The 19,960-nt window shown below is 33.4% G+C and overlaps 3 protein-coding genes across 3 annotated transcripts; 1 reads left to right on the top strand and 2 right to left on the bottom strand.

Annotated features, from left to right (window-relative positions):
- Positions 1 to 5,851: 5,851 nt before the first annotated feature.
- Positions 5,852 to 16,509, bottom strand: TM4SF (Transmembrane 4 superfamily). The gene is made up of 3 exons (XM_070646447.1): positions 16,116 to 16,509; positions 6,969 to 7,157; positions 5,852 to 6,633 (listed from the first exon to the last, which is right to left on the bottom strand). The coding sequence occupies exons 1-3, from the start codon at positions 16,188 to 16,190 to the stop codon at positions 6,064 to 6,066; spliced, it is 834 nt and encodes a 277-aa protein (XP_070502548.1). The 5' UTR covers positions 16,191 to 16,509; the 3' UTR covers positions 5,852 to 6,063.
- Positions 16,510 to 16,618: 109 nt separating this feature from the next.
- LOC139095172 (terminal uridylyltransferase Tailor-like) lies at positions 16,619 to 18,629 on the bottom strand. Its single transcript, XM_070646444.1, has 2 exons — positions 18,477 to 18,629; positions 16,619 to 18,419 (listed from the first exon to the last, which is right to left on the bottom strand). The coding sequence occupies exon 2, from the start codon at positions 18,411 to 18,413 to the stop codon at positions 16,785 to 16,787; it is 1,629 nt and encodes a 542-aa protein (XP_070502545.1). The 5' UTR covers positions 18,414 to 18,419; positions 18,477 to 18,629; the 3' UTR covers positions 16,619 to 16,784.
- Positions 18,630 to 18,709: 80 nt separating this feature from the next.
- Positions 18,710 to 19,953, top strand: CSN5 (COP9 signalosome subunit 5). The gene is made up of 2 exons (XM_070646446.1): positions 18,710 to 19,191; positions 19,259 to 19,953. Exons 1-2 carry the CDS (start codon positions 18,819 to 18,821, stop codon positions 19,879 to 19,881), a joined length of 996 nt encoding a protein of 331 aa, XP_070502547.1. The 5' UTR covers positions 18,710 to 18,818; the 3' UTR covers positions 19,882 to 19,953.
- Positions 19,954 to 19,960: the final 7 nt, after the last annotated feature.

Here is a 19,960-nt window from a genome sequence, read left to right as displayed (position 1 = left end):
ACCTGAGTCGAGTAGACCTGAGTCGAGTAGATATGAGTTGACTTTCCCATACAAAATCTGAGTCGACTTCGAGCTCTGCCGAAAATCAAATCATCCTTGAACAGCTACGGATTTTCCAGATCAACAATTCACATTTATTGATGAACGTCATTCATTATTATCCTTTAAAAATAAATTTAGGAGCTCCTAGTCTTTAAAAACAAAAAATACAAATTTTTATGAAAAATTTATAACAATGCCACACAACATCCATTCCAATCCTCACAAAAACTTTCATCAAGTTACCACCAAAAGTATTTCAATCAAAACAATTTTTTCATTTCAAAACTTGATCGTATTTTTCTGCTTCTTTTTTTGTCTATCCTCGAGCATAATTTTTTCCGGGTTTCCATTACGGAAAAATATACTGTAGCTGTTTCAATGCCATCGAGTCTTATCGGAAGCTGTTTAGTGAGAAAAAAAAGGGAACGAGAAGAAAAATGAAGCATCATGGTACATCCGGTAAATTCACATACACATTCAATGCTTTTAGCAACCGCACTCATATTTATTGTGATCGACAAAAAAATGGAAGCAACAAATTTTCTTGTGTACAGTACACATGTTTATGTTTATTTTGTATTCTATGTATATAGCACTATGGACCGAATGATGGGATGGTTAAGGTGTTTTGTGTGTTGCACGGTAGACTTTACGGCACCAAGATGACAGTTTACCAGGTTAGGATATCCGGTATGTTGTCCAACCTTTCGGATACAGAGGCTTCCTTCTCACACTGGCGGGTTTGCCAACAAATGGCTTGACTTCTCTCAGAAACTACAGGTTAGCACCAATTGACAGACAATTGGCGAATTCGATCATTTTCGCAAATTGGCTGCGCTACCAACTTGACGCAATGGTAGCAAGGTTTGTGTACCGATCAAAAAGTCAGAGTACAGTCATTCAAAGACTCAAAGATGTCCAAAACATCCATCAATTCCAAAAACATTGACATAATTTATGAACAACCCCATAACTAGAGAATAGACATAATTTTTAAAGTATCATAACAAAAAGCACATCCACAGTTTTGTTCTTTTATGCAGACTTTTGGGATTAGAAAGCAACCATGATAAAGTATCGTATGCAAACAACAGAAAATGTTTTCTTGTGCTGGAAATTTCTTGTTGAGTAATAAAATATGCGAAGGATGAGGATGGCTCATTGATATAAATTTTTTTTTGGGTACTTTTTATTTAAAGTAAATGAATTTGATTATTTATTTTTGCTGATACTGGTTAGAAAGGGTTGATTTGGAAGTGATGTTAATGTAGTGAATAGTTGGTCCTTCTCTCGGACAGAAGAATTGGTTAATCAGTCAAAAATCCGACTCAATGTCCTCGTGCCTTTGACATAATGAATGATTTAAACCAAATCCGACACCATCAGAGTCATATCGGTCATGTGCAGGATTTTCAGTCGATTAACTGATCTGTGCTGCTCAGGTTATTTCTGCGTTTGCTACCTTATTATAATTCACATTTTAAAGCTTGTTATTCCTTATATTAGTCATCATAGGTGGATAATCTCTTTAAGATTTGTTCAGATGACACCCAAAAATCGAGATTCAGAGCTGAGTGATACTAGAGGACAGAACTGTCTGATTTAAATGCCTTAAGAAATATTTGGCAAGGCACAACAAACTATTTAAGCAATCAAGGTTGTAGTCAAACCAAATTTGTCGAATTTTTGAACACTTACCTTCTATTTGTAGCTGTAGATCAATTGTTGCTCGTAGCATAAATCTAAAGCTGGCTACATCCTTCAAAATCTACTGATGTAATGTACTTTAACAGGAAAAGAGGACGCTTTTAGCTACCGCATCGGTATTACTGTACTATGAAAGCTTGCTCTTTATTACAGTTAAGTATAGCTACAATAAGGAATAGGCTACCATGTGACTGCCTTAAAAGTTTCATTTCTTATAGTCATCATATTATGAATGACACCAAATCTATCTAAACCTAAAATTTACATCAGATGTCAGCATTTCATCGATTTTCAGTTCCGTCACAAATTAATCTCCACAAAAAAGCACAAGTCTCACTACTCCATCACAACTTACCAAGCATAAATATTTTTTTTTATCTAAAAAAGTTTTAATAGCATAACATAAATTTAAAAGAGTACATCCATCCCACCTAGAACTGCTGGAAAATGAAAAGCAAAAATTTCCACTTTCCACAGCGTTCACATGGACATAAAAAAAGGCATGCATAAAACCTCAACTGCCCCCACCTAACTAATGGATCCTTCATAAAAATGTAGCATTTTACTACACATCTTTTTTTCAAGCTATCCACTTAAACCTTAAACAATTCAAAATTATTAAGTTGATGTTGATCCATGCAACAGAAATAGAGGACATTTTTAATACAAGATTATGGTTTGAAAGCCTTTTTTTCCCTTTAAATAAAGAGTAATCGCATTGACGATGAAAAAAAAATGTCCATAACAAAAGCAAGCAACTTTCTATGCTCGGCAATGAATATAAACAGAACATCAACATTAACATCAAGAACAGAATGTATAAAACTATGAAAATGGAAGCACATAAGGAGAGAAAAAAAATCCTTGCTTAAATGAGAACTCCATATGCTTATTATGATAGTACAAATGGTATGCATATACATAGATTTTTTCCCGTACACAATTCTCATGGTAGTTTTTTTTTCTAGCAGCAATTTATCACTCCTTATGTCCATTTGAGAGAGTAAAAAAATGGGTAAAATAAGCATTTTATGAGAATTATTCCTGTTTCAAGCAGACATATCTTTACAGTGATTTAAGGTAGAATGAGTTATTACAGTTCATAGTTTCAGGAGTCACAAAAATTGGAGAATTTTTGCACAATTTTCTTTTGAATGCCTGAATCTTGGCTTGGAATCTTCAAATGGTGTGATTTGGGAGCAATTGGTACCTTAGATATATGGATTAATCCAGTGATGGTCAACCTGTGTGTCAAAAAGGAGTGATTTGGAGTCAATTGGTACCTTAGATGTATTACCAGTGGTCGTCAACCTGCGTGCCGCGGCACACTGATGAATTTAGAAAAGCCATGAATTATATGCCGTGTAGGATTTCGGTCGAGGCTAATCACCAATGTGTGCTGTGAAAAATAAAAGTTGTCCACCACTGTACCAGTTCCTCCTCAACTGAAACCGAGCACGGCTCATGGTATTCTCAAACATTTATGCATTTGCACACAGGTTGTCCACCACTGTCGGAAAGCAGTGACGTTCAATCTGTTTGACTCAGCAGACTAGTGTGCCATACATCATGCTCTCTCAGATGAGTCAACCAAAAAAGTGATCCCACGAGCACCACCCTCTTGGATATGCCTCATTCATAAGTTCAAACCAACAAAAAGCCACACAAACTCAATTTTTCATTGCATTTTTTGGTAGATTTTAAATAACAGCAATACGCTTTAAGTACTAACAAAATTTTTGAGCATTAAATCGGCTCATCCTGACATAATCCACTTCTCTTCTGAGACACACATATTAATAATGTATGTTTTATCTCTTCGAGCACGTACAAGAATTTTTTTTTATTTCAAACAGTTGATTATCGAGTTTTTCGGTATATTGTTACGAAGGATGTAAGCTGTATGAAAACAAATTTTACATGACGAAATTTTCTTAGCAATTTTGGAACTCGTGATTGGGATGATATAGAAATTAGAAATTAGCTATTGTCAGTTGATTTTCTAGGGAAATTTGAATTATTTTATAAAATTCATGAGCCCTGAATTAGCAAGACGAGAACGTGGCTTGGAGAATGTTTGGAAATTACATAAAATAAACTTACTCCTCTAGAATTGCATCCCCGTCCCCTCCCGCCGCACTAAAAGTTATAAAATTTACGACCGTTCTTCTGACGTCTTCGTGTCAAGCTTATTCATCAACATTTTCAGACACAATCCTTAGTTTACAAAAATACGTTAGAAATTGTAATTACTTACTTACTACCTTGGCTGGGGCGCACGAGGGTCCACGCGTAGGGAATATCTACAGACAGCTATATCCTTCGAAATCTTCTGCCAGTTCGGGAAAATAAGGAGTCAAGTGTACTCTCTTTCTCTTACCATCCACGAAGTCTGCAGCTGTTACTTTGAAGCTGGGGCATCACTTATCCTACTGCATACATGACATAATCTTATAATTAATTATTTAAAAGATATTTCTATCTACTCGGGAAGAACAGTCTTCAAGAGAATACATCAAATTCCCAAAAAAGTCACAAACAAGTGCGAATTGTTTGATTCCCCTCAATCAAGGAAATGGATTCAAAATGGTATAAAATAATGCTATGTATACACAACCCATTTGGCGGTTAAATGGGAATTCACAAAGTGTGTGGCAAAAACAAGGAGGAAGCAATAAATAAAAATTTAATGTTCCAGAAGAATTGAGCATGGAAGAAGTTTAAGTAGATTGTGTAGTTTTAACATCAATAATTACTTCCAGTGAAATTCTATCATATACCAAAATTAATTACCTTTCCTCTCGTTCCCTAAAACGTACATCAAACAAACTTCCATTTCACCAGAATCCAGGCCACAAAATACATAAAAGATTTCAGCTTCACGATTCACAATTCCTTTCAGCACGCATTCATATCACTTTCAGCGTAATTTTTCAGTAAAGAATGGCGTACATTGCCACAAAAAGACCTACCATGCAATACATTATTCCCGTATTTATATCATTTCGGTTGCGGTACAAAAAAAGTAGGAGTGAGCGGAAGCAAATAAGATATAATTTATTACGTCGCATTTCTTGTTGACTTAAAACAAGCCAGAAAAAAAAGTATATATGTATGTACCGCTGATTTCACATCACTTACACTCACTGACATCAAGGAGGAAAATTTATGATAATGTTAAATTAGCAATGATTGCATGTACGCACATTAATGGCTACAATATGGTAGAAGCCAATTTTTAAAAGCTCAGCAGTTGCTCGGCAGTGCCAAAAATTGCTCGTTTATGTGGAAATATCGACTTTATGAAGTTTTTTTGGGAGCTTCCGGAGGGACTTTCACTGCTCATATATTAAGGCATAAGCTTCTATTCTGGAACAGCCAATTAAATACAATTACTTTATAGAAACTGACATTTGTATCGAAATAAGAAATAATTGGAGTTAATTACCTTAGAGCATGGATTCAATTAGCCAAAATCGTATGGGATTCTGAAAATTGAGATAAGGAGGCAGTTGCTGGCTTATTAAACTGCTCGGATTCCAAAAATCATTTAATTAATTAATTAGTATGTTGTATGTATTATGTAGATGTGCAGTAAGGAGAAAAATTAAAGCAGGTGTGAATTGAAAAGTGAGATTGTTGGCACACAATTCCCAGAAAGACTGTTAATTTGCGGCTAAATGATGGACCAAAGGGAGGACTTACCTATGTAATATTCAACTCTGAACTGCAAATGGAACCAAATGTCACTCAAGATAGTCATGCATAGCAACTCACTTCTATTTACTTCAAAGCAGAGTATACCTATTTAGTTCTGATGATCTACAAGTAAGCTTTTCAACGGAAAATTTTCCAAACAGAGCTTTTGAAAGCTTTTTATTTAAATTAATTTTTTCCGTTAATTTCTCTTACAAAATATGTAAAGCACATGTGTATGAATTGCTGTAAATTCTGAAACTTTAGAGCTGCATTGTCATAACTGTGTTCCTTGAACTGGATGCCTGGTTTGGTTTTGGCCGTGGCTTACATCCAAGGTGTATCGTAGCTGAGATATGTTTGATCAGCACTGCTTTAAAGGATGAAAGATCATGAAAGTCTCAAATTAAGTTTCAACGACTTGTCTTTATTTATTTTAAAGCTAATTTTCCAAGAAAATTAATTAAGATTGGTTATTATCCGTTTTTGTACATCAATTAATCATAAGTAAACAAAAAAAAACAATTAAGGCTTTATTGCGTAAGTTATGTTCGACAATTTCGAATGAATTCGAGATCTTATGAGCTAAAAAATCTTCGTTTAATTAATCTAGTTTTTTCAATATTTCTGATTGTCAGGCACTTTTGAGGTTTGTGCCAATGGCAGTAATTCTTTATTTCGTCGTTCTCGCCTTTCTCGTGAACGACTTGTTGATGGCATTTCGGCTTGATCAATTGACTTCTTATCCTCGTCATGTAGCAAAATAGTCAGCTGTATGATGCAGAAAAGTCCCATCGACTGGATGATAGCTGCACTAATCAGCACAATCGAGACATAAAACAATCTCTCGCGGATTGTGTCACTAAGTACATGCATGCAGCCACGCTGATGAAATGATTGACACGCTGTATGTTCTGATTGTTTAGGAATTGAACAGCAACTCCAAGGAACTCCAGAGTGTGAACTTCCCGTTCGATAGTAATCTGTAAGCTCATAGACTCCACAACATTGCAGCTCATACTGCATCTTGTGCCAAATATGTGTGTGTTCTGCCATATTGGCTTTGAAATCTTCAAATGATGTATCAAGTGGATATTTTGAAGCTCCAGGAAGTTTTTCGCGCAAGGCTAGTGACCATGCTGAGAGTCCAAATTGTATACAAACTAATATCACCAAAAGAATTGTGAACTGTGGGGGAATAAATGGAAAATGAATTAAATTAAGGCATTGAAGTGTTAATTTTGAAAATTAATGTTCAAGTCCAGTTTTAGGAGTTGAAGGTTGGTCCAAGATTGGTAATTATGGTCGATTGCTTGTTCTACGCTATCCTTGGCTTATATCCATTTAGAAGCAATCTTTAGTAGGGATAAGTGGATCCAGGAATAGATATGAAAAACAAGGAACCGACCTCTGGGACTCAATATTGATGATGTCAACTCAAAAATGGATCCAAATATCAAGACCTGACCATAAAACTATTGATATGTCTATTCCTTTAGGCAACACATAGAGGAACAACTTACAATTCTTAAGAAATTCCTATTCTTTTTGCTTACTGCATTCCATCCCAACCAACAAAGTAGATAAGTAATTGGTCCCAAACACAAGAGTATCGTTGACGGAATCCAGAAGTTATTTGCTAAAACTAACGAATATGAAAGGTGATTCCATGCAAATGTTGCTCCAAAAAATATTTGAAGTCCACCAGAGAGCTGCAATTAAAGAACAAAATATTTAAGATTTTAAGATAGGAACCAGCAATTCATGATAAGATAAAGACACAATCGCTTCTGTAAAATATCTTATCATTTAAACCTGTTTATGTCATTTAATTTCCAATTTACTTCCATCAAAAATTAGATACAATGAGTATACACGAAAAATGAATTAACAATAGTCAGTGACTCAATCTCGGAAATTGATTCATTTCTGCTTCATTAAAATTAAAATTATAATTTAATTGATCGCGCTTCCTTTCCTCAATTTCTCGCTTCATTTGATCGTTCAATACACAATAACAAATCTCTTGCATATGTGCTAAGAAGAAGAGATTGAGACCGAGTGACATAAGTGATCTTTGAATGGGATTGAATTGGTTTCATGCTGCATTATGGTTTGTGACTTTTTTGTTCATGTGCCCGATCAGCATATGTTGAATTGTAGTCCTTAAGACAACCAATAGGTCAATTATTAGGTCATGACTTTAGATGTCTAGGGATTTGACCTATCCCATAGTTAGGACGTGCATTTAGGAGATCGATTCAGCTCCCCTCCCTCCTCTCATGTCCGTCACCTTCCCAATATACTCCCCTTTTGTCTATCGTATCTGTACCATAGACTATAATAACTCAACGGCACCTGAAGTCAATAACTCATTGTCCGAATGACACAAACAGGCAAGTGATCAATAAGGTGACATAGCGATGCCATATCGGCTTTGCTGAACTCGGGAAAGTGAACTCGCTTCCCAAATTCACAATATACAGCTGCCATCACTTCTCTATGTACCGCTCGGTATCAAACTCATTCAGATCATTCAAATGGAAAAGAAAAGGATTGATTGAATCGAATAAAAAAGAAGTCGGTCCGTAAGAAAAACATAAAAAGACATAAAATCAGAAACTTAATAAAAATTTCTCTCTCGATTTAAATAAATAAACAGAGAATTAGCAATAATCATCAGATGGCCTTCGTAAGTTTGAGGTTTTTACGTAGTTTTTACTTCTTTTTAGATGTAAACATTGTATGCTACTGCAGACCTGACTTGTCGAGAGAGATATATTGGGATAAATTTTAATGTACATCCGTCAATATTACGTAACGTGAAACTAATTAACTTCTTTTTTTTAATTCGTCAATAGCCTTAAGATGTCTTAAAAGACAATAGTGGATTATAGAACCATGTGTAATGAGAAACTGCAGATGTTTGTAGACAAGTCATTCGAAATTTAATAGGCAGCCATACAATCGCCACACATCAATTTGTTTATCATACTTTTTTATGGTATTTGGGTGATTAGAGATGTTGCTGTTTTGGATTTTGTGGATTTGAATGATATAGAACTGTATTTTGAGTTTATGGACTATAATACAAATGCATGGATGGTGGATGGTTGAGGTTTGACTGGAATTATAGCTGGAAATTCCCGAATTCTAAAGATATCCCACAATTCTGAATATTCATAGCTCACAGCAGGAATATCGATTGAAATTCAATATTTACGATCCTCAAGCTGTCCTGACTCACATCCATCCATACCAATGAATCAACTTTTTCCAAGAACCAAAAGATCCAGTCATCAAAGTATAACAATCCCAAAAAAATCAAATTATTTTCAATATTCCGCATGTCTCAAGCTAGTCTCAAAATTGAAACAAATCCTAAACTTTTCGTTTGATACAAAAATGAGATGCTGATGAACACCATGTGCGTAATCACATCGTGATTCAGATTTAGAAAAAAGAAAAATATAAATCGAAAGAAAGAAAAACAAGGAAAAACGTGTTTTTATTAGAAATGCGAATAATTTAAACACAAAATACAGCAACAGCATTGGTACAAGTTTTTCAGTGGATTAGGGGCAGTGATGGTCAAACTGTTTTTTGAGGGGGACTGGATGACTTAATGTTGGTTTTTTGAGGATTTGGTTGGGAAATTTGTAACTAAGGTTTGGATCTAAGGTTGGAGTTTGAAGTTACTAGGGCGTTATGACTGGAATAATGGAATTTAGAACTGACGATAGAGTCAGTTACCCAAGAGGCATTCAGCGTTGAACTGTCTGAAAATCCTGTTCCTGGGCGACTTTAGTCTAGCCATAGACCCAGCTTTTGACCGAATTTGACCGAATCTAGCCTGTAGTCAGAGTCAGGCTGATCTGGAGCCCGATTCCCGGTGATCTCTAAGCCATATGCATTCTACGAGCTATCATTTAATTAAAGCTTTGAATTATTATGTCCTTATCATGTTTTATTGCTAAAGATGCCTTAACCATTGCAGAGTGCAAGAGAATCCAATTCCTAACCTCAAAACCCAATCACATCACAAAGTTCGAGAACTCCTGAGACTCTATAAAGTCAATTTCAATTTTCATTCAAGAAATACAAAAAATAAAAAAAGAATTTTTAAACAATTCGCAGCCACTTGAGCAGAAAGTATATATAAGTTTTTTAAATCCTCTCCCTGTATTGCACAATATCGCTGATATGTTAATTAAATTAGTGCGAAGAAAAAGAGCAGTCATATAGTTGGGGGGATATGGGAGTCTTAGGAGGAAATATTCATGAGGAAATAAAACAAACATCTCGTATGAGAATTTACATTAATAGGAGGAGAATGACGAAAATTTTTTCTTTTGTAATATAAACATAAGCGTGCGGTGCACGCTCTGCAAGTTATGTATAAAGACTCTCGTAACATAACATAATTTGAGATGAGAAGAAAGCAAGATTACGTGCTATTTTTTTATTGATTAATAACTTCTCATACTTAAAAATATTTTATGATACAACTGTACATGCAGCATAAGTGCAAACAACATTTCCTTTGAAATTCTAAACTCAAAAATAGACTCGAAAATGTGAAAAGAATTGGAATAGATCAGCACCTTAATAATTATTTAGTTCTCCCTGACACATGATTTATAGTCATGTCTGTTTACAAAAATCTTTGATATTTCAACATGAAAATGACATAAAAAAGCATGCATACCTATATACTTAAAAATAAATAAATGTGTCCATGTTTTTAATGTTGTTGCAATTCTGATCTTGGATTATAACAAAAAAAACTATATAGTTTCTGTGAACCGCAACTTAGAGACACTCAGACGCATTATGATCGTGGTGATATAAATAGCCAAAGCATTTGCGTCTGCTGTAAGAGTATTTTTTAATTTAAATAGAAATAAAAAAAAAAGATTTCATCGCTCACGTTCTTTTCCTTTTAAAATATGCGTCTATGCATGTCGTTTGAGCGAATATGCATTTTCTCCATTTATCTTAGGGGTCCCATCATAAGTGACATCCCATAAAATGTTGAAATTTTTGCATATTCTTTTGCAATGAGATTCGAACACATGGATCACGTTGGGAAATTTTGTATGAAATCTTATACTTCACAAGAAGAAGTTTCTATGAATAATTTGCGATGAGGCACCCCCACATTTTAAGCCAGTAGTTGCTTCCTGATCTGATCTGTTCCTGTTGATTCTGAGTATCTAGATTCCCGGACCCAACCGAAATTCATGACTAGATCAGTATGCCAAAACAACGAGAATTCAGCTTAAACATGACCTGGGATCGAACTCAGGACCTATTACACGTAAGGCCAACGCTCTACCACTTAGGCTCCTGATGCAATTTCTTCGATTAGAAGTTTCTAGCTTCTTAGACATGTTTATCAAAAGATTTTGTTGAAAATCCAATAAAAGCATGTAAAAGTTGATCAACTCGAATGACTTTCCTTTCTTAAATGCATAATTTGGTGCTAGCATTTGCAGCATTCACCTCTGAGTCACTTTATTTAATACATCCGATCTCACCGGCTCTGATCACAGCTTTCTTATCGTGGACCCTTCTTACTGCCTAAGTATGACTCCCCATTCCCCCTCAAAACTAGCCATCACTTCTTCACAAACCCCTTTATTTGAAAATACATCCACAAGAAGCGAATAAAAAAGAGATAATTTTTAAAACAAACGACATTCTTTACGCCAGTTTGGTTGCGTATGAAATTTACGACAATGCTTGTCTTTAAATCTATTCAAATTGTGGATGGAACTCACTACAAATTTTTCTTTTTGTTAGAACATCCTCAATTTGAAATTTATGTTATTGCCTTATCGTACAAATAAAACCCTCTTAAGCAGTTACAGAATGTATCTAATTACACATTTAGAATTTCCTACTGAATTTGGTTCTGATGCAACAAGCACGTCGATGTTATATTAATTGTTACTGTTTCCACTGAGCATAATGTAATGTGTTGAGTGTGTGGTTTGAGTTATGGACTATTCTGTGGATGAGTACAAGTGGAATTTGATGGAGTTGGATTGTCTCAAGTCATTAAATTAGAATAATCAGCTTCAACTTAGAGATAAGTGCTTGGAGAGCTCTCAAGTGCTGGGATCAGTTGATCAGGTCTACTAGACATACCTGAACATATGTGAATGGCCTAACCAGGCCTTACATTTAAGGCATTGCTTCATCTTGTTGTTCTTAAAATTGAAAAATCGTCAAGTCGATCTAGTGCCCTGATGACAGCTCGGTAGCTGCTGCTCTCAAACTATTCTAGTCATTTGACAGCACACAACCATCATCCATGGAGCAGCCCATATAATAAAGACAAATATTGACCAGATGCACGGTTAGAACATGACACATTATGAAAAGTGATTCTAGGTAGCATGCTGGGAAAATTAGTATGTCTTTCACACAAAAATCTCCTGTACATGCACATGTTATGACTTGAGTTATTAATGTGCTCATAATATTTAATTACAGCAACGAATTTTCCTTTGAATTTTCAACTGTATGAGAAGAAAATAAACAGTCGGTTGTGATGTGAAGTTGGAAAGGAGAGGAACAAAAAAAATTCTCAATTTAAATATTTATTTATGAAAAAGTATTGAGGAAGGAAAGAAAAAAACTGTTTCACAAGTGCTGATTGATTCTATATGAACCTTTTCGTTCCGTTATTTACTGACTCTTTTATTAGGTTAATGACAAGCTTATCCATTAAAAGACATAAGAGGTCAATAATTTATCATAAATTCACTGTCAAAAACTTCATAAATGTGCAATCATCCAAGAAAATATGGAATCATAAAACATCAAATCACACATCATCTCTTATTACAAATAGAATCTTATGTCTGTGTCTGATGAATCGTCATTTTATGGTTTTTATGTATTTTTAAATAGAGCTGAAAGATGAAACATAAATATTTTCTTACAAAATGTATGACACAATATTCTTGGAAATAAAAACAAATGATATTATGTATGAAAACTCTCTCTTCGTCTCTTAATGGACTGGGTTTGCGGAAGCTGTTCTAATTTTGAAGGAAATTTCGAAAGTCAACAAATTTGGCGGGAAAAGTTTGTTTTGCGATCAATTGTGAATTTTTAATTATTTTATCTATTATTTCTAGATTTTAAGAAAATTCCTTTGCCTGAACACTGAATGCAGAAGTCGAAGACAGCATTAATTCACTAAAATTGTTGTTAATTAAATGAAAATTTAAATAAAATATTTTTTATGGAAAACTTCAAACAAAAATCAACAAAATTGAAAGTTTAAGACTTAGGTATTGATTTAAAACTTAATATTTACATCCATAATGCATAGCAGTTAAAGCTATCTATTAACATCATGTTCATCTAACAAAACATCGAATAAATTCTATTATTTCAGCATCCAGACAAACTCACAACAAAGATTACGAAAAATTGAACATTTTTTACCAATCTAGATCATTTTAAAACTGTATCTTCATCATACCACCTCAACGCATACACAATTTGATGACAAAATGTGAAGAGGAGTTAGCAGCGTGACTTTTCTTGACCATCGCACAAAAGTATGATAATTAATGGTTTAAAAGTCCTTGTGGAGCGAGGAAAAATCTTATAGCAATTTAAGAGTTTCGTAAAAGATTAATAAAGTGGAAAATTACTCCAATGTATCGTATTTCAATATTTTTTATGGGAAAATGAAAAAGATTTTCATAAATCAGTAAGGAAAATTTATTACTAATCTTTAGTTTTCGCTTTAAAATCATCACATCATTAGGAAAATCTTTAAATTTATTTGAATATTTAAATGTCCATCTGATCGTTAAAATGGAAACTGAAAGGGAGTACATACTACGTAGAGTTCATTTACGATAAATAAACAGTACTTTCTGGCTTTTCAGAAAGCTTGAAGTGTAAAGAAAATAAATCATTGAATCTGACCCTACAACTATGAACTACTGTTAGTTTGCCTGGATTTTCGTGTAGTCACAACTGTCTGAATGTCGCACAAATGTTTTCTATCTTCATATCAGCCGAAAAAAGAGTTGAAAGATTTTTGACAAGTTACAAACCAGTTCAGACACTCAAATGTTGATAATTTCTTGTTTGATTTGTTTGACACTTGATTGATATGCCGGTTACTTTCTTGTGATTGTTGAGTGTCGCAATTTTGGTGAAAGTTTCAAGAAGTTTGGTTAAATTGAATTGAATTCTGATCTATTTGTATGTTAGGATAGTAAATTATGATCAATTTAGAATAAGATTCTTTAAAATCCAAAACATCAGTTCCGTATCATTAAGTGGTTATGAGGCGTGCTCAATTTTCACCACTGTTTGTCTATTAAGAGACAGAATATTGTATCTATTTTGTAAAATCAAATAAATTGAGCACGTCAGAAAAATGGAATCAACTGGATCCAGTGAACAGCAACTTCTATAAATATTTAAACTACCGGGAAATCCCTCAGATAACAACAAATCATAGAAATTCCTCACTAAAAATCACAACAGAAGCTTATAACAAGCACGTCAAAGCATGAAAAGGAAATCACACTTCAATATTGATTCTTCAATCAGTTTATGCTATTTACTGCCCTTCTTTAACATTATTAACCTTTTAAATAATTAAATTTGCATAAATTAACGTCACAAATTTGACTTTAAGCAGCACAAACATAAATTTGCTTGCTGCAAACCCTTTTAAAGACAGGAAATCCTCTCAATCGTACAAAGTAGAAATCCACAGAAAATAAATTAAATTAATACACTGTTTAAATAAGTCTCACATGGAAAAAAATCCCAAAGTATGTCAATTAAGCCACATACTTGGCAAAATAATTCGCTTCTGTTTCATTTACCTATTGGATAAGTGTTTGGGTTAATTATTGCACATTTCTGTTAATATAAATAGATCTTCGCAAATGTACAATATTATGCCCGCATTTTCGGGGTTTGGAACTAATTTAAATACCTATTTCTCTCTCAGCTTGTTTATATCATTTAATTTTTTTTAAATAATTAAAATTTCGTAGATGTTTGGAGCGTATGTATGAATAATACTACATTTTAATGCTCAACGCAAGATTATAGCTGAAAAAATGAGTAAATTAGTGTGTGAGAGAAGCACAAAATAGAAATTGGAAATAGCTTGGTCATTTACGGGTCGATGAAAGCGCATTTTAGGGTTTTAATCATTTGAAATAAAGTAACTGTCATAAAACATTTAAAAAATAACGTTCAGAGAATTTTTAAATATTAACGGACAAAATATGCTTGAAAAAAAAACGGTCAAAAAATATTTGAAAAATAACGGTCAAAATTTTTTCAAACTCTGTTTAAACTTAAAAAGTAACGATCAAAACCAACTAATCGATAGACAGACAGACAAACTAAAAACATTAGCAGCTTTTTCACATGAAGCACAACTCAAAAAAATTATAATTTTCTATTCAACTCTAAATAAGTTTACAGTACAAACACACATACTGATTGCGGTAAAATTGCTCTCTTTCATGTTTTTATGAAATGAGTTACAGCGTACATATTCTCATGCGAAACACGATCGCAAAACAAAAATGGATATTACTATACATGAAAAAAAAAAAACAAGAATGACGTTGATCACTAATGTTACATGTTTTTGGATCAAAAGAGTTAAGATGCATAAATCCAATTGTATCGTCTAATAAAATTTTACGAGCTCTACCTAATCCCTTTGTCATTAATACTTCACACTGGAATGTGATCGCATTTCCTCATGTCTTTAAGTCGTAAAAATTTTTAACTTTTTCTTACTTCAGCAATAAAAATTATTTTCAGTTCTTTTGTATTGTATTTTTAACCCATTCATTCATTTGTGGGACCAAGAACAGTTCAGCGGACTTTGACCTCTCTTGAAGAAGTAATACTTCATGATTATTCTAATAATGAAAGCTTTGTGAGGAGAATATTGTATTACAATAACTGATTGAATACATCGCAGAATTTGCAATTTTAATGTTATTATTTGTGAAGCAGTCAGCATGCAAATTTTTTTCGCGATCGTGTTTGGTGGAAAGATTTGCGATTTTTTAATGATTTACATAAATTTGAGTCATTTAGAGTTAAAGAAATATTTGAATATTTAACTGTTGAGAAAAATTTGAATTTTTAACGGTTAAGAAAAATTTGAATTTTAGCAACTTTTCTAAATTTGAATTTTTTACTGAACAGCTTCTCACTAACACTATCAAAACTTTTAATTATTTGCAAAATTCCAAGTAATTCAATGATTAATCAAATATTTAATGGCTTCAACATCAGAAGAATGGTTTATGGTTGTGCTACATTTTACCTATGAATTGCTAGGAATCATTTTTAGTGAAGAATTTCAACAATTTATTAAATTCCTTGATTGCGCCAAAAAAATCCAAACTTTTTGACAAAAAATTCAAAATTTTGAAAACCGTTAAACTGTCTTTTTACTGGAAGCACCTTAACATCACTCAAGTATGCAAATTATTTTTGCATCCCGTTCCAATTCTAATGAAACAATAAAAATCAACTTGAGATCACTTGATCACGAACAAAACTAGTTTGCCTTGAAATCTGCTGTAATTTTTACGGCAAATTGGAAATAAAAGGTGTGAGACATTAACTTTTAAGTAGTCACTTACCGATAAAAGTATCACGTAAAAATATACAAGACATTTGAAGAATTTTAATTCCGTTGTACTTTCCATCAAAGGCATTTTTCACAAATTTTATTTTTATATCTTATCCGATTCACAACAACAAAAAAAATCCTTTGGATCACTTCCACTATTTTTAATTAATTAACTTTTTCTGCGTTATTTTAGATATTTTTTGTAAGGCTGATCAGCTTTTTTTCCGTCTCATCATGAACTTTATGAAATTTTTATTTCTTCAAAAGATTTCTATTCATGTATGAGGATAGTCAACAACCCGCAACAACAAAGCTATAATATATGTGAGAGCTGTGCTGTAAACTCGAAACTCGTTTTATGCTATTCACTTCTTCACCGCTAAAACTAGACTGACTGAAATGAAACAAAGAGCAACAGCAAAGAGCTTAAAAATTTTTCTTTTCTCTCGCACGGCTATGTCATGCCTGTACATACGGTGAGAATATAAAGTCATACGTGTATCATTTTTTCAGATTTTAAAAATCATCATCAACTTATCATCGATTTTTTTTATTATTTTTACTTGTTGCTGTTTTAAACATTTAAAAATATAAGAACAGAAAAAAATAAATTTTCACTCATTTTGTCATGCAATTTACAATTGGAACTGCTGATAATGAAATAAATGTGGAAATGGAACTAAGCTTTTGCATTTGTTAATAAATCATATGTAGTACGCATGTAATGAATGATCTTCATAAGCTTTTGCTCCTGAATACCTTTGCTGACGTTGTGAACTAAATCGAATGGATCTTGAATGACTAGTGGCTTATAATTAGCGAATAAGTCTTCAACTTCATCTGCTTCTTCTAAATTAATTTTAGACATGTAATTGGCAAATGGTCGGAAGACTGGAGGTAATTGTTGTTCCTTTCCATGATCAAAAATGTGCTTTGGGACTTTATGTCCGGTAAGAATGCAAATGATGTGATTTGTGAAATCAAAACTATAGCCATAGTACTTGAAGAATCCAGTCAAATAATGTCGGAAATCAGTAGCAAATTGTAGCTTTAATTGTGCCAAATTTGGTGTTGCAAAGGCTGTATTCCATCCTTCGATGTATGTCGGAGGCACAGCATCTTGCAATACTGAAATTGGTGGCAAAATCGATTCTTGTTGAAGATAAAAAATGACCATCAATGTCAGTAAATAGCTGTTGGTTCCCAGATTAAGTCTCATTGCCCAAAATTTGATGAACAGCACCAATTTCTTGAGAATTGGCTGTAAACCAATCAGATAGGAAATGAGTGCTGTATTAGCAGTACTTAAGCCATTAGAGAAGCTGAGATCACAGTCAATTTTTTCAACACTACAGAATACCCGTAGAATTGGAGTTCTTGCCTTAACAATTGGCTCAAAATCGGACCATTGTTCTTGACAATTTGACAAAATGCGTTGTGTCTGAAAGATTGCATCCTTCATCTTCCTCTTGCTTAGCTTCCCATAGAAACAATTCTCAGTATCAATAAATATATCCAAATCTGTTTTTTCATGTCCAAGACCGTTAATAAAGGAACCAAATGGATGAATTTTAACGTTAGGGTAACGACCAATTAAACGTCTTCTTAACATATCACAGACTCGTACATGTTTTTGACTATTCTGAACAGCTTGTCCTTCTTTCACTAATCCTATTGCGAAATTTTCTATATCATACTTGACCAGGAACTCGCGCATCTTTTTAGGCATATTATCTTTTGGAAGAATGTCACGAACTCTTGCTGGTAATGAATTCACTCGTTCCTTCTTTGTTGGAGTTTTTGAAGGTGGATGATCGTCGATACTACTAAGGCTATGTGTCGATCCATCTAGAGTTTTATCAAGGCTTGTTGAACTATTATCGGCTCTATTTCTTGACTTTTGATTTCCATTTTCCATTTTTGCAGACAAAATTCGCAAGTTCTTTAAATGCTTCGGGGAATAGAAGTGTTCATTCATTGCCTTATTCGATGATTTTACAGACTGATTGCATGCTTTACAGTAATAATAATGATGAGGTTGCAATACAGAGCTATCGATGGACGGAATAACATTTTTAATGTTATATACTTCGTCATCGCTGTCATCGATTTCAGCATTTTGGATAAATGACTCGATTTCGTTCATTGCATCATACAGAATCGTAGCAAATTGTTTATTTATTTTATTATTATTCTCTTTATGTTGCATGATCCGTTTTGTAAACACATATGTATCCAATGTCATCATAAACAGCTTCTCTTTCTCATTGTAAGCATCGTGATGATTAATTGATGTATCTTTATCCATTTTTTACTAAAATTTTAACATTTTTTGAAATTTTTTACTTATTTTCATAATATTTATATCTACCTTCAATTGCTGCGATATGTTCAAGTCAAATGGGTTTTAATTGAGTGAATTATACTTATTTAAAAGAACTAGAAATGGTTTAATTTAACAATTTTTTAAAAATTCGTTTATACTTTTTGTTTCACATTTTATTAGTAAATTGCGTGTTTGTCATTGTTTAACTGACTGTCAAGTTCGAATTTTTCGAAATTCTCAAGGAACGGAAACTTTGAATTTTGACAGCTTAATTTCGAACATTTCGAGTCTCCACGCCTCGAATTTCTTTTGTTTATAAATTTTCTTTCAAAGAAAATTTTGTATAATTAAGTTTTTAGCGTGATTTAAAAGAATTAAGGCTGTAAAATGGACGCGGAAATGGCCAAAAAGACGTGGGAGTTGGAGAACAACATTGAAACATTGCCTGCATCAGATGAAATCTTCAAATATGATGGAGCAATGCAATCAAAGATTATTAATTCCCGGCCATGGGAAAAAGATCCACATTACTTTAAAGTCGTCAAGATTTCAGCATTAGCTTTGTTAAAAATGGTCATGCATGCTCGATCAGGTGGTTCTATTGAGATTATGGGATTGCTGCTTGGAAAAGTTGAAGGATCTAACATGATTATTATGGATGCATTCGCATTGCCTGTTGAAGGAACTGAAACTCGAGTTAATGCACAGTCACAAGCTTATGAGTACATGACTCAATACATAGAATCTGCTAAGGAAGTTGGTAAGTCAAAATGAACTCATAATTATGTTTAATTATATTAACTGGATGTAATATTGTGTAATTACAGGAAGATTGGAAAATGCTATTGGATGGTATCATTCACATCCTGGATACGGCTGTTGGTTATCTGGAATTGATGTGTCAACTCAAATGTTGAATCAAAATTATCAAGAACCATTTGTTGCAATTGTCTTAGATCCAGTAAGAACTGTATCTTCAGGAAAAGTCAACATTGGAGCTTTTCGAACCTTTCCAAAAGGATATAAGCCACCGAATGAAGAACCATCTGAATATCAAACTATTCCATTAAATAAGATTGAAGATTTTGGTGTTCATTGCAAACAATATTATCAACTTGATATCACTTACTTCAAATCGTCAATGGACCGAAAGCTGCTTGATTCTTTATGGAATAAATACTGGGTTAATACTTTAGGTAGCAGTGGATTATTGAGTAATGCTGAGTATACAACAGGTCAAATATTTGATTTATCTGAGAAATTGGAACAAAGTGAATCTAGCTTGAATCGTGGATATTTCCCTGCTGCTGATGGTGGCGACAAACGAGCCGAAGATAAGTTAACTAAAGCAACTCGTGATTGCTGCCGTACTTCTATTGAACTGATTCATGGATTAATGACACAAATTGCTAAAGACAAGCTCTTTAATTCTGTTGGTCAAAAGAAATAAGTTTTTTAATCACTCCAGTGTATTTAATTAAAGCTGAAATGAATTTCCTTAATAAAAATTACTCGTAAATAATTTTAAC

Source organism: Chironomus tepperi, unplaced genomic scaffold (assembly GCF_022539635.2).
Source record: "Chironomus tepperi strain 1889 unplaced genomic scaffold, CSIRO-AGI_Ctep_v1 contig_363, whole genome shotgun sequence".
Classification (NCBI taxonomy): domain Eukaryota; kingdom Metazoa; phylum Arthropoda; class Insecta; order Diptera; family Chironomidae; genus Chironomus; species Chironomus tepperi.
This window is presented reverse-complemented; position numbering and strand designations above follow the sequence as displayed.